This window comes from Rhodnius prolixus, unplaced genomic scaffold (assembly GCF_049639745.1).
Source record: "Rhodnius prolixus isolate KJV_2025 unplaced genomic scaffold, Rpr scaffold_2, whole genome shotgun sequence".
Taxonomy (NCBI): domain Eukaryota; kingdom Metazoa; phylum Arthropoda; class Insecta; order Hemiptera; family Reduviidae; genus Rhodnius; species Rhodnius prolixus.
In genome coordinates, this window is record NW_027411592.1 from 2,796,860 (window position 1) to 2,812,191 (window position 15,332).

Below are 15,332 nucleotides of genomic sequence, written 5' to 3' on the forward strand. Positions count from 1 at the left end.
TTGGGGGGATTTCCTCGAAATTCTCTAAACTTCCTGTACACATTACACGTATAAAATTTTTTTCCTTCTAATTCAATCATCATTTTGTATAAAATTCATTTTATTCCTAATTTATGGGAGTATTATGGGAGGCGGTTTCCTTTCTGAAATATAACGTATTTTAGGATAATCGAAACGTTTTACAAACTGTATAATATCGATAAGAATTTAATATGTCCCAAATATTCAGAATTAAAAAAATAGAATAAAAAATTATACGTTGAACCTTGAGGAATAGTTGCAAGGTCGTGTGAGTTTGTAAACCATATGATCTTATGTTCTCAGTCTAGCGCTTATGTTTGATAATGAAGCAATATTAATATTAATGGTGCTGTTTCGTCAGAACAATGGTAGCAGCTGTGTCAATATTTTAAATGTATATATACATTCAGACAATGACATTTCTTACTAAATGACGATAGACATCGGTTGGAACATCTGTTTTAATGTTTTGCTCATATATACAAATTTAGAAAATAGTTAAAAGTTAAAATATACATAATATATACACTTAAAATGCCCTCACAAATAATGGACCGTTGAAGAAATAGATGTCTGTCTGTCTGTCTATGAGTTCGCAAAGTTAATTTCGTTCGTAGATTTGACGGTCCACGGAACAGCTGCTATGAGTTGTTATTTAAATCTTGACAGTCATCTGCTCCGAGACCGTACAACGCTGATTAAACAAAAAATTCTCGTAAAAATACTCTACAACTTTTTAACTGTGGCTACTATTCTCGATTTTTTTTTAAATTCTCAAACAGCGTTTTGCAGTTTATAAAAAAACCTGCAAATTTAACCTTTTTACCAGAGAGAAAAGCTACCCAAAACTTCGCCAAGTCATTCTCAAAACTAACCTAAAAATGAATTATTCTAAAAAAAAAAAAATAATTAAAAGAAAAAGTTATAAACCAAAGTGTTTTTTTTTAATGAATTTACAAACTTTACAGATAAACCTAGGCGCTATTTTTTCCTCCAGGAAGTGAACATCGAGTACAGAGGTACTTCCGCTTCGGTTTTAGCAACCCCCCCCCTTAACAGGAAGCAATAAAAGTTTCAGATCTACTTATGCTGATAAAGAAAATGGTTGGAACCGCTTTCTAGATAGTCACCAAAAAAAATGTGGTATTTCCGGTCAGTACGCTATGAATTAGACGCCACCGGAAGACGAGCGGTTAAAGGCAGGCCCCCCCCAACTAATATGTATTGGGTTCGATAACCGGACTAGGTCTTAGATTTCATTTAAAGGCTAATAACAGGTATTTATAGTTTTCAAGTATGTTTGCCATCCGCTTCCGTTAAAATACCTAATTTTTGTAGTAAAGCACGCCTTAAGAATAAAAGGCATTTCTAATTGAAGAGCTTGGTGCAAAAAGGAGTTATCTACAGTTTTTTAAAATTTTTAGTAGGGACAAAAAACTAAATATACTTTAAGATGTATTCCTTATGTTGGGTCTGCTGTAAGGATTAGTTAATATATATTGTGATGGGGGTCGTTTGGGGCTCTCAATTTGAACTTTCTATTAAGAAAGTTATTTTGCAGCTAAAACTCTTTTTTGCACCAAAATCATAATTTTCAGTAAAACTTGAGTACATATTAAGTGCTTTAGTCAACAGATTTCTTGTTTTTGAGCTTTTAAGTTGGCATTTTGTGTCTTGTCGAAGCGAATGTTAAGAGAAACAATTCGTTGCAAGAACAACAAACGGTGCTGCCTAACTCCGTGAGGTTGCTAAAACACAGCTTACATATCAATCCACCAGACAATCTTGCATCTCGGGTAACTTTTAATTTATAAGAGTCAACTTGTAGTGCATTAAATAAATAACAATAAAAACACTATTTACATGTAGATAAAATTCACTAATTGTACAACTAAAATATAAATAAATAAATAAATAAATATATAAAAAACAACAATGAGGGGAATGCCCAGTCAATATAAAAGACATACATATTGACCTCGTCACTAATCCATAATTACACAGTCACCTTAGGATTTAAGCACCGTAGATATGGTGATGCAGAATTCCCAAGGAGTCCAAAATAATTGACTCAGCAAGATTGTGGAGGCAATATTATTATTATTATGTCGTATTATTATTACGACTTTTAAAAGTTTTTTAGGAGTACGCATGCGCAATATAAATTACGATATATTATTATGCCTGTCAAAAAGAAAAAAAATAATATCTACCTAATATAAACATTAAATAAACCTAATATAAAAATTTTTGTTCGATTGATGGCGTCATCAGTGCTGTTTGGAGCAAAAGATAAGTTATCTGCCGTAGAAAACTCATTTTTACTCCAAATCTAACCTAGGTTAGAGAATAAGTAAGAATAAACGAGTCTGTATACTCCAAGAGACGTAGAATTGAACATACAATAGGGGGCGCCACTAAACACATTTTCTGAAAAAAAAAATGTAGATAACTCCTTTTTGCACCAAGCTCCTCAATTATTCTACAAAATTCTTGAAATTTAGTTCCGCAATTATGTTTTAGTAAGAAATCGGTTAACAAGTATTTTTCCCCCAGTTTATTGAGATGGTTTTGAAAATGATTTTACTTTTGAACTATGATTTTTTTAGAACTGGGTTATAAATTTATATTGCGCATGCGTACTCCTAAAAAACTTTTAAAAGTCGTAAAATGGATTGGTGACGTATTAAAAAAACAAACATTTTTTGTGTTAGGTTTCCTCCTTGTAAGGTTATATTTGTGTAATGTTTGTTTACTGTTGGTAAGAATTGACTCTAATTTTAGGAGTGTGTAGAAAATTATTTGAGTAAAGATCATTGTGAATAGTTAATATTAAATTTAATTTCAATTGAATTTATTTTTGAATTTTCAACAAAATCTGAATTTTGGGTCCATTTTGTAATAGCATAATTTTGCTCGAATAAGTTTATTAGTTTTGTCAGTACATGTGTTCGTTCGCTGCTGTGCTGTTTTGTAAACAAGAGTTTTATATCCCGTGGGGGCAACGACTTCAGCAGCCGCAAACTAGTAGTGTCGTAAATGTCCCTAACCCTCGGAGACTCCATAAACCTAGTTTAGACAGAGACAGAGAGAGAGAGAGAGAGAGACAAGACCCTCTAGATAAATAAAGCCTTGCTTGCCCGAGAACAATATTTCACAAAGTGACTAGCTTCTGCCTTTATAGTTTTGCCCCCATGAGTGACGCAGTTATTGTGGTTGCTTGGGTTTACTCTACGGCTAGACTGGCAGACTAAACATACTTTCGAGCAAATAAAAGCGGAAATGCATTGGTTGACAGCAGGAAGTTATCTTTGCCTACGTCGTTCTATTTATAAAAGTCCACTTTTATGGAAAAATCTAGTCAAATGACTTTCTTTTTTTTACTACAATTCTCATGAGCCAAATCTTTTTAGTACCAATACCAAGTTTAAAAAAAATAATAATAATTTAATAGATGAAATTCATGAGTAAATTCACACCATAAATTAAAGCAGGGGTTGAAAACAAAAATACATTCTATAAATAACTATAACCTCCCGCCCTTCACTATATATAAGGTTATATAGTAACAGTACTAAGGGTGAATAACCTTCATGATGTGTGATCTATTAGCTAGTTGTTGCGTAAAAAATATTTATAAAAAAAAATATATATATTTTCACATAAAGTAGTTTAGGTCCATCAATCTTCTCTAGCTTTTTGTGTACACAGAAATACACTCTGCAGACTGAGTGAATGAGGTCTCTCTCTCTCCGCCCACGTATTGGTTAACGATGTCAGCCTGATCTAAGAACAACAGATGTGACGAAAAACATTTCTACGCTTAAAAATAACCTTTTTTTTTGTGACAGATTTTATTAAGTGGCTTAGAAATTTGAGGATGTAGCGTAGTTGCATCAAATATAATAACCCCCTCCATCAAAAACTTAATACGCCCTGGTTTTTCTAAAAAATAAAAATACCCCCCCAAAAAATGTTTATTCGGTGTCTATTGTTTGCACAATGTGGAGCCATCCATGTGTGCTAGGTAAGTAACGAAATTTCCCTTTTTTTTTTTAAAGGGAAATTTGACTGAGAACTAGGGTTGCCAACTCTATAAAGTTTCAAAAAAGGACACACTAAAAAAAATTAGGTACATATAGGGCCGTTGACAGGATTTTGGGGCCCGGGAATTGACAGGGTGTTCAGTCATAAGACTACCGCAACTTCGGGAGGCAATTCTGGGCATCATTTGCAACAAGAAATTCCATATAAACTATGGCGCGATTCGGCTCCATTTTATAGATATTTTTAATTTTATATTTTTTTCAAGGTACTACTACTTTTTAGCAAACAGTTGTCTATATTTCTCCAACTATTAAAGCTACAGCAATTTCAATAAGCTCATTAGAAAGGTTAAATTTTCTTTTAAATAAGCTAATTTATATTCCAAAATAATAATATCAAGTATTTCACTTGGTGGCTTAAGCATAAGAAATGGCAAGTTTCTAATTTTGTCCAATAACTTTCGACTTCATTTTTCTCAAAAATATTATATAAGTTTAAAACGTGCATTATTCATGAAAAATATCTACATACAATCACCTTTCGAAAGGTATACAATCTTAGGGGTTATTTTAAAAAATTGATGCAGAAATCTGTGATTAATTGCAAAAAAGTAGGCCTCAAAACAGCGTCGGCATTATGAAAGGAATTCACCTACCATAAGAATATAATTAATCTGAATCATCAAATCCAGTACCATTTTTTGCATTTAGTTCATCGTTACATCAATAACCTGTTGACCTATTCAGTTCAGTTAGAACAGAAAAACAACACGGCCAAATGGAGAAGTCTCGGAAGTCCAGAACTTAAATCAAAAATACAATAAAATAAATTAGATTTGTGTAAATAATATCTGAAAAAAAGGACAAAAGGCGTCCTTTCCTAATTTAAGAAAGGACAAGGACAACTAGGTGTTAAAAAAGGACTGTCCTTTCCAAAAAAAAAAAGGCAGTTGGCAACCCTACTGAGAACTGTAAGATCAAAATAAAAGCAGGTTTATGTTAGAGTGCAGTGATGGCGAACCTATGACCCGCGGGTCAGACAACTGACCCGCGCAAGCTTTTTCACTGACCCACAATAAATTGCTAGGCAACCATTTTGTTTGTTTACGCAGGTTTGATTTAGATTTTCTAATTGTTGTGGATAATTTTGTATTCTATCTGTACTTTTTTTTCAATCAAGCATTGACACAAAAACAAATTTAAATGCTATCTATAACCTTTAGTTTGATCAATTACAGTTCTAAAACGCAAATGACGACAAATGCTTTTTGAAGTATTTGAAATAGAGCAAGTGTTTAGAAAATATCAAATAAAATGTATAATTTTACTCATATTTTGTTTGTTAAAAAAATCATCGACAACCCAAAGCAAATAACTATATTTAGGATTTTTCTTCAGATAAAACACACTCTTATTGAAAGGTTTTGTTCAGGTTATGTTTGTAAAAAGAGACTTCCATAGCACTTGTTTCGTTTCCGTTTTACCCAGTTAAGCCAACTGAATTTTAAAGATGTTTAGGTTTTGAAAATATTCAGTTTAAAATTTTTAAACTTAACTTTTGTGCAAATGGGCATTAGAGTGACCCAAGAGCTAGTACTTAAAAAAAAAAAAAAATGAACAAAATTTGACCCACGTCTCAAAAAGGTTCGCCATTCCTGTAGTAGATCAAGTTATCGTAGTTTTTGTTTGAAGTTGATTCAACCATTTTTAAAGGCACTATAGATATATGGTACTTACGAGAGAAGGAGATCGATTGTATTTTTAAAGTGACATGTTAGAGAGGGTGCCGTCATTTATATACCATTAATTGTGAACTTTAAAGCTGAATAACAAGCTTCTGTAAAAAGTTGAATAAAAAGAATCTAGAATTACGGAAATATTGTGAATTTTCTTGCAAGTAAATGCATAACCATTAGTTGCATATAAACCACAGATCATCCCGTTTTTTTTTTTGGAGAGGGGGTGGCAAGTAACCCTCACAATCGTCAGCCAACCAACCAACTCAGTCTCCAGCGCCACCACACCACCAATTGGAACATTAAAAAAAAAAAAAACACAACTAACCTTGTCCGTATATCACCGTCAATGTTCGACAATTTTCGGGCTCACAGTTGGTTGGTTGCACGCAGACGCGATGGCGCGCTGGCGGGTTTTTGACTTTGCCGCTTCTTCTTTCCTAAATAATACTGACAAGTTAGTTTACGAGCGCCTCAGTTTATCGTGCGATAGCCTGAGTGAAGCACCGTGCGCTATCCTGTGTGTACACGAATGTCCGCTTCAATCAGGAGGTTATATGTGTACTGTTTTATTTATTTACAGTGACAGCACACATGTACTGTAGAGTTTTTCATTATTAAGTGATTTTCAGAGAAACTAAATGATTATGTTCATGAATAAAGTGTTTATAGTGACTAAAACATTTTGAATACAAAGTTTAATTTTTATTATAAATTCTTCCGAAAAAAAATTAACCATTTATTTATTTATTTATTTATTTTGTAAGAAAATCATGTTTAATCAGAGAAATGCTAAAGGTTAGTAAATTAATTAACAAAAATTTTGCTTTAGTTTAACAAATTTTTAGTTTTATAAGTACACAAAATAAACTTTTCAGCCGAACTTATAAGTTATAAAAATTCACCTCAAGAAATGCTCTAAATTTGACTGGCTACACAGATTGGCTACTTCCGTTTTTTTGCGCAACATTTCACGAAATTGTTTTACCTGAATTTTTCTTGTAATCTTTACAAAATTTAAGATTACGATTTCAAATTTTCGCTGGGGTTTTTATTATTATTATTAAGAAGTGATTTTTATAAGTCTGTCTGAAAATGAAAGATTACGGAAGATTACAAATTGTGGATTTTGCTTTTTTGATAATCTATTTCTTTATTGATATATATATATATATATATTTTTCCCCCAAAAATCGCTCCAAATCTTCGTCTTGCAGCTGGGTTATATTGCGCGTGATTAGATGTAACCTGCGTTAGACAAAAATTCCACGGAAAATGGCAGGATGGATTAAGCTTTCTTCCCCAGACTGATTTCAATCATATTTCTTGCTATTATTATTAATGAGCATAAGTTAAAATTCCAATTTTCTAGAAAAGTCAAGCGACAAGGTATGATGATGCTATTTCCTTTAAAGATTTTTCCTCGGAAGTTCAGTGCATTTTTAACGACCGCGTTATAATGCTCCCGGAAATAGAAGATTAAGTTACTAGTATTTAGTTGATTTTTCAACGATTTGTTTATTTCACCAAAATAATAAGAACCAAATATATTTGGTCCACCGCATCATAAGTTCTTCGTTCTTTTATTGGTTTAATTACAGCGTAAAAAAAAAAAATAATAAATCAAAAATATCAAGCGTAATTTAGTTTCGACATCATATGTCAACAAATCGTTAGGTGGCACTGAGAGATAAGAACGTAAGTTTTCTTTCTTTGTATTGTTTATGTAGGTTTTATTTCTTATTATAATAAAAGTTTTTATTAGATACTATTATTATGATTAATAATAATCTCACATAATCTACGTCTGTAAATATTTTCATTATTTTTCATTTGCAGCTTCATTACTTTGTTGACATTGACTCAGTTACGTACCGCACATTTTTTTCAACTTGCGCAGTTTTTTTTTTTGTAGAAGTTCTAGTTATGTAGGTTAAGACCCGTTGAAAACAGACATCCCGGAAAGGGGTTTTTAGATCCCTTGGGTGGTAGCACAGAAATGAGGGCGCTGGGCTATTTCAGGTGTTAGTTTTAACGAGAACAGAATAGGCATTTCGCGGAATGGGCCAAAAAATGTATTTCGGCAACCTAATTACTTTTGATTTCACAACAAACGGATGTTTGGATATTTGAATTAGCCGCTTCTTCAGGGTACCAAGCGTCCTAACACCAGAACTAGGTTCAACACCGGAAACTTCCAATGCTCACCCAACAGCTAAAAGCCTCTCTGTCGATATTAGCTAGTACTTGGGTTAATTGTTCTCAAAGGCAAGCTTTAGCTTATCAATAGATCATAGGCCACTGATGACTACGACTTTAAAGTCATTTTCCTTAATAAATCGTAAGATCTATACTTCGCACTCATGAACAGTCATGTGCTAAAAGACATTTTTTTGCTCGTGGCGTAAGCAGAGGTATCCTAAATATGTATTTCCGGTGCAAATACGATAAGGTCTTAGTACTTCCTCTTCTTTGGATTAAGGAGAAATTAAAATATCTTTGCTAACCATTTTTTTCAAAATGATCCTACTAGGTAATCCGCATTCGTTTACCCAGCAAATTCGCATACCCAGAAATCCGTACTCGTTTTCCTACCAGGTGATCAGCGCTCGTTTATCTGCCAGGTGATCTGCACTCGTTTACCTACAGGTGATCCAAACTCGTATTTCTACCAAGGGATCCGTACTCGTTTTCCAACCAGGTGATCTGCACTCGTTTACCTAAGTTTGTTTACAGTTTGTAGACAGATTGAATAAAACCACATCGTTTTTACCATAACTTTTCTAATGTTTGGCGAAATGGAAAACATCGTTATCCTTGGTTGATCTGTCCGTTCTAAACAGTAGATAAGCCATAAACCTGCGGTAAGAATCCATGCTGTGAATGGCTGCGTTCTTCAAACAGAACATTTTTCTAATTATTCAATCAAAAACTCTGGAGCGAACACTCACAGGAAGAGGCATTCCCGGTGGGCGGATTCCGGTTCCCATGATGGTGTCGAGCCGAAATAGCAAATTTGAACTCAGCTCGATTTTTTTTTCGATTTTGAATTTTACTTATACATGGAGAATAATTTGGAAAAATCCCTTTTACGGAGTCAGTGGCCTCAAAAAGGGGGAATTTGTGGGGAAAACTCAAGAGTGGAAAAACTGACTTCCGGTATAGCTGCTCTCACTATAAACGGATGTTACCGCTTTAGAAGGTGGAAAAATTATGTCAAATTCACTTATTTTAACTCTTCAAAAAAATGATTAGAAGTTTCAACAAAATGAACCATATTCTTTTTAATGTTTTACTTCACAATACATCGTTAAAAATTTATGGGTAATAAATTTGCACAAAAGAGTAGAAAATGGAAATTAAAATAATAATTGCGCCATAATGTTTATGTCTGTGTATATATCAGTATATGTATATTAAATCTGGTTTGAACACTCACACGACTTCCTTTGGCTGAAGTTTACGTCATCAATTTGCACTTACTCTTTCCGATTAGTGTAAGGGAAGTAGCGTAATCAGGCTGGTTCAGAATTTTGTGTATACGCCGGAAATATCTTTTGAGGCCCCCTTGAGTATGGAACAGTGGTCTCCTCCTATGTACGTGAGTCTCAGTTGGATTGCAGGAAGTTCCAAAATCAGGCAACCGGAAGTACAACTAAACTGTGCAGATTTTTGCAGTATTTGGAAATTTTCTAGATTGGCAATCAAATTCTCTTCACTAAACTGATAAAAATCAACCTCTCTGATGATCATAGAAAATCTACAACTACTCAGAAATAGTGCTACAGCGAAAAAAGTCGTACAAAATTATATTTATTTACCGGAAAGTAGTTTTCTTGAATTATTTTAATCTCTATTTATCTAAGGCCACCCGGAAGCTTTTTTCAGTACACCGCCTGCCTCCGTTCATTGTTCTCTCGTTACAGGATTCGTTACAGAACTATAAGAAGCTCCTACGTAGTGAAAATTCTAGGGCCTGCAGCTGGTTTCGAACCCCGGCAAGTCTGTTATTACAGAAAATTAATGTAAACATAGATTTCGAAAAGTATTTTGAGTGGGCTTAGCCTTGGAGCCTAATAAGACGTTAGGCCACAGCCTCTATAATTTTTATTTGAAGCATTTTCCGGAAATTAGACGCAATAGCCTGTCATTACCTTCTCTCGCGGTTATAACAGAAAGTGAAAAAAAATAAAATATTATGTCAGTAATATTAAATTTAACATTCGATACTCTCAGCTTCACTTCCTAGATTGCGTAATACCAAGTTACTGCTGTCCGTAATAAGAGAATTAATTATACGTCTTGAATTACACGTTTAAATTATTTGCATGCAATGAGAATTGTCTGACATTCATGCAAAGATAATTACATTGATTAGAAATGGTAAATTGTAAAATATCGATTTTAATTAGACATCGATTTTTATTTAAATTACACAATGATGTATGTTAGGCCGAGCCCACCATATGTTGCGGCCCTGTCCAGACTTAATTTATGGTTTGTTAGACATACGGTACGTCAATCTGTCTGTTTTCCGTCAAGCTGGGTTGTAATTTTGCGAAGGCATTTTTTTTTTTTTACGTACTAATTTACAATTGGTGTTCTAGATTTATTTCTTAGTGGTTGCCATGGTGATACTGGTGCAATGTGTGAATATTTCTCGGGTTGACCATGAATAAGGAAAGTGCTGCATTCTTGTAGTCAGTTTTTGAAACTCTCATTGAATTTTTACCATTGCGAAATAACTCATGAGTAAAAATAATCGCAGAAAGATAAAAGTTTGATTGGACGCTGAGGTGATTGCTACTAAGTAGCGACAAGTTTTGGCCAGAATCTGGCAGCCGGAAGTGATTCAATTTTTTTTTATTAAGTTCATACAATTGTTCGTACTGTACTCTGAGTATCGAAGGCGTTGACTTCTTTTAAACCTTCACTAATACTCGATGGATTACCGTTGACGATATCGCGTAAAAAAAAAAAAACAATATTTTTTGTGACGTAAGACATTGCAGTGTATAGTCATTTCCTCAAATCATCACACTACGTCTATATTTTATACAAGCCATATTTAGAAAACTATTTGGAAAGATCAATTTTGGCCAAAGCGATGTGTGAACCGATTTTAACAAAATCAAAATTTAATTTAATTGATATCAGCGCCTTCTATGTACCGATTTCAGTTAGTATTTATTGCCTTGAATATCCCTCCGTCCGTCATTCTTCGATTGCCTTGAACACGGAGCAGTGGGATTTGTACACTCTTTCGAAATGACACTTCTTAGAAGCTTGACGTCATCGAACTCCTGGAACTGCCCGTGAAATCAATTACCAACTGCAGACCGTAGCCAACTTTAGTCTTTAATGAAAGTGTCTTTATTTTATTTTTTTTCTGACCATTTCAGTGATTGGGAAGGTCAGACACGATGTTCTGTTTAGTTGCGCCAATAGTACCGACTCCTAACGTTCGATCTGAATAGAAAAAAAAAAAAACACTGTTTACTTTCTCTCTGACTACCCCTAAAGATGGAAGTGTGATCGTTAAAAAGTTTAGGTTTTCCTGTTTTTTCCGGAAGTATCCGTTTAGAGACCTTCCGAATCCAAAAGAAGTGTTTCTTTTAAATCAAATTGGATAGAATGTGATATCTGACATGACACTACCGGATCCGCTTTTGGGAAACATCGGCTTTACCGAAAGTGCCACTTTAATGCGTCAATATCGCATTTTTCTTTTTACAACTTCTCAAGACTTCTTTTTAAATGATTTCCTGGGAATATTCGATTAAGGACACTTGTTGGCGAGGGGAATGGTTAGTTTCTCCTCCCGTTAGTTTCTCTTCCCGTTAAATACATGGACCTATCCCAATTCATTCTTGAGCAGACCTTGAGATAGGTATAATCAGTTCATCATTACTAGTAACTATGTATGTTTCAGAAATTCATTTTTTATAAAATTTAGTACGATGAGAAGTTTAAAAAAGGAATTTTTTGGAAGTTGAACCTGATTTTTACTGTTGCTGTTACTAGTATTTAGTGTGGAGCAAGCTCCCATTCATGTTCACAACACTGTCAGCAGCGAGTTGAAATCGTCATATTTTATTGCATCAGCCGTTGCTTACTGTCAAACAATAATTGGTTATTAAACTCTACCATTTTTTGTACAACACTGGCTCGATAGTATTAAATGCACAACCAATGTTTTACTATTATCAACCATTAATTGCACTTCGTTGAGAAACACGTAAAAGCAGGAATATTGCAATCATGCTGATTTTTTGTTTCTGAATTTTTACCGGAAATACACAGTTTTAGGACCTTGAAAACGGCGAAAAATCGCAGGAAGTCCAAATTTTATATTTCGTCTAGTTGTCACTGTGTGGCGTGGCTGTAACTTGAAAAGAACCCGGTGAAATGTGGTGAACGTAAGATTAATCTGTATGTGGAGCATGTGTAAATAATAATATACATGCGAGAAGTTAAATTCTGAAAACGGATGGAAATCGAAAAATCGATCAGTAATAGAAAAAACAAGGGTGCCAACATACAATAAATTAATGAACCAGCATGTATGTAAAAAAAGTCGTATCTATTTCCTGAAAATCTATGCAGTAAAGTGGCACTTCCGCTTCCCTCCCCCACCAATTCCAAACATTGAATATTTCCTATTATTACCATAAAGATTAATAGGCCAAAAGTCATGCCAAGAGTGTTGGAAAAGTCAAGGAAATCGTAATAGTCATTTTAAAGAAAATTACATCTACGTGAAAAAACATTCGATCTGCAAACTCAAAGAATTTTCGCAACACTTATAGCAATCTTTAAAGCGCAAGACCGTACATTATACTGAAATGTTTAGAAGGGTGTGTGCTTATCAATTCCTCTTTCCTAGAAGTGGCCCAAATCGAATTCTCCTGGAATTGTAGTAAAAAAAAAAAAGTAAAGTACAATACGTGAACAAAGTTTTAACGGAAATTGTAGAAGCCGTTCCAGATAATCTACTAAAAAGAAGTGGTATTTCCGGTTGGAGGTTTGGGCCGCTCAGTTACATTCCAAATCCTTGGAAGGGCTTTAGATATTTTGTTCACCCACTCTTAGCGAGATAAAGAGCAGTAAGGAGAGCTCTAAACGGTTCTCACTTCCGGTGAGAACAACGAAAATTCGTCATGATCGCAATACTTTGCCAAGTAAGAGGAAGAAGTACTGAAATATATGAGTAGGCTGGAGCAGAACTAGCTGCACCCATTATCTATCTAGCAGTGTGCGACACAATACGTCGCACACACGATACTGGAGCACATTATCATAATACCAACTAACATACTGTGAGACAGAATTTATAATTTATACCCCTGGATAATTTATGGGCCAGCCACTTTTCTGCTACATTAATATACGATATTTTTACATAACGCTACCTAACTATTAAATTGCATATTTTGAACACGTTTCAGCTCCTTTCTCTTATTGCGAGTAAAAGAAAAGTATTGGCTTCATGTCACATTTCCGATTTCGTCTTTCCACCGGAAGTGAGTACCATTTCGAGATTCCGTGAGTTCGTAAAAGTGTCCTTTAGACAGTGCTCTGTTTGTGTGCGTGTGTGTGTGTGTGTGTGTGAATAAAATGTCACCAAAATCGCAGGAAGCACAGAAAAATTGTACAATATTTCGTTGAAGTCTCTCGAAATCGAAATCATTCGAAATCCTTCACCGGAACTACCACAGTAGCATGGTGTCTACAACGTCTCTTAAATATTTTAAGAACAATTCGATTAACGGGATTTTAGTGATAGAAGATAGTTAGGATTCCCTCTAATGTACAACTCAAATAAAAACTCTGATTTGTTTTTTCGATATCCACGGAAAATCGTCCACAAAGAGTTACTACCTCAAAGACAAACGGTCAATCAACACTTTTACCGAGAGGTTCTTGAAAAACTTCGAAAAAGGGTCATTCGTGTGAGACCCAAACATCAAGAACAAGTGGGTGTTGCATCACGATAATGCTCCTTGTCAAACAGCAATTTCAATAAACCAGAGTTTTTGGCCAGTATAAAAACATTCCTGTGGCTCCTCAACCTCCTTATTCGCCTGACTTGAGCCCTTGTGAATTTTTTTCTCTTCTCGAAGTTGAAAAATCACCTCAAGGAAACTCATTTTGGGACAGTCGAAAACATTCAAACGGAGCTGTAACCGATCAGCTGAAGGCTATTCCAGTATCGGAGTTCGAGCACTGCTATGAGGAGTGGAAAAAACGTCTCCAGCGCTGTGTGGTTTCAGTAGGAAGTTATTTTGAAGGTGACAATATAGAATTGTAATTCTTTTTGAATAAAAAAAATTAAAAAAATTAGTCTCGTTATTTAATTTACAGACTTAGTATATGTTGCCAATATACAGAGTTGGTTCTTTCCGCATAAGGAGGCTAAAAATCGTTAATTCCCGGTGAACATTCAATAAAACGAACATTGGCGCGATATCAACGAAATTACTAAACCAACGAATGGTTTAAAGCTATGAATTCAGAATAGAAAATACCCACAGTGATAAATCCCTCTAATAATGGAAGAAAATGCGAAACCAGTAACGAATACTATAGTTAGAAATAGTTCTATACAATAGAAATAGTTTTTTCTTTTTAATTTTATCATAACACATATAATTTATTAATGTTTGCAACAGAGTTGAATCTTGTTAATAAAGTTTATTGCCTGAATTAACAAGTAGTCTGTAAGGCATTATAACAGTTGGGAGCCAGCCAACCGTGCAAGTGTGACTGTTAATATGTATGTCGGTGAGTCAGTTAGAACGGGCGGTGAAGGGAGGGGTGAAGAATCAGGTGTTCATATGTTTACAAAACATGCTCTACAAAATGCATAAAACATTCCTTATAAAAAAAAAAAACCTTACAGTTTTAGAAGTTAAGTTTAAGGATTATATAAACAACAAAAGGTACACAAATCCGTGGGTACATTTATAATTTCATTAATATACTTTAGTATTTATTATGTGTCAAATACCATAATTTTTGCCAATTTCAAAAATAAAATGGTTAAATAAACTGGCAAAACTCATTTAACATAGACTGATTACAATAAAATGTCTCACGCTCATATTTTTAAGAATCTAATAACTAATAAATTCTGTAGTAAAATGTAGAGAATAGTTAGCTCTATAACTGTGATAAATGGCAATGTTCTAGTGCTTGTAGTTTATGAGATATAGGAGGTTAAAGTTTTGTGTCTTTCGTTTTCATTCAAATTTCAAAGCTTTATATCCCACGTTGTATTGTTCCGATTTAAATGAATTCTGTAGCAAAATGTAGAGAATAGTTAGCTCTACTACTGTGATAAATGGCAATGTTCTAGTGCTTGTAGTTTATGAGATATAGGAGGTTAAAGTTTTGTGTCTTTCGTTTTCATTCAAATTTCAAAGCTTTATATCTCTCTCTCCAGAGTTGGGCACTGATTAAAAAAACAATTAAATTCTAAATTTAATTGATTAAATTTTTTAATTGATTAAATTTATTTTTAATTTTA

At 34.0% G+C, this 15,332-nt stretch overlaps 1 protein-coding gene across 5 annotated transcripts in view; it reads left to right on the forward strand.

Annotated features, from left to right (window-relative positions):
* LOC141450247 (growth factor receptor-bound protein 10-like) overlaps nt 1–15,332 on the forward strand; it is a 123,779-nt gene that overhangs the window by 20,459 nt on the left and 87,988 nt on the right. The window contains exon 1 of one of the 5 annotated variants that reach the window (XM_074120455.1): nt 6,185–6,601. The exons of the other annotated variants lie outside the window; for them this stretch is intronic. Coding sequence (XP_073976556.1) covers nt 6,577–6,601 — 25 coding nt within the window. The 5' untranslated portion in view covers nt 6,185–6,576. Of the gene's footprint in view, nt 1–6,184; nt 6,602–15,332 lie in introns of those variants that run through there. 5 annotated transcript variants of the gene reach the window in all.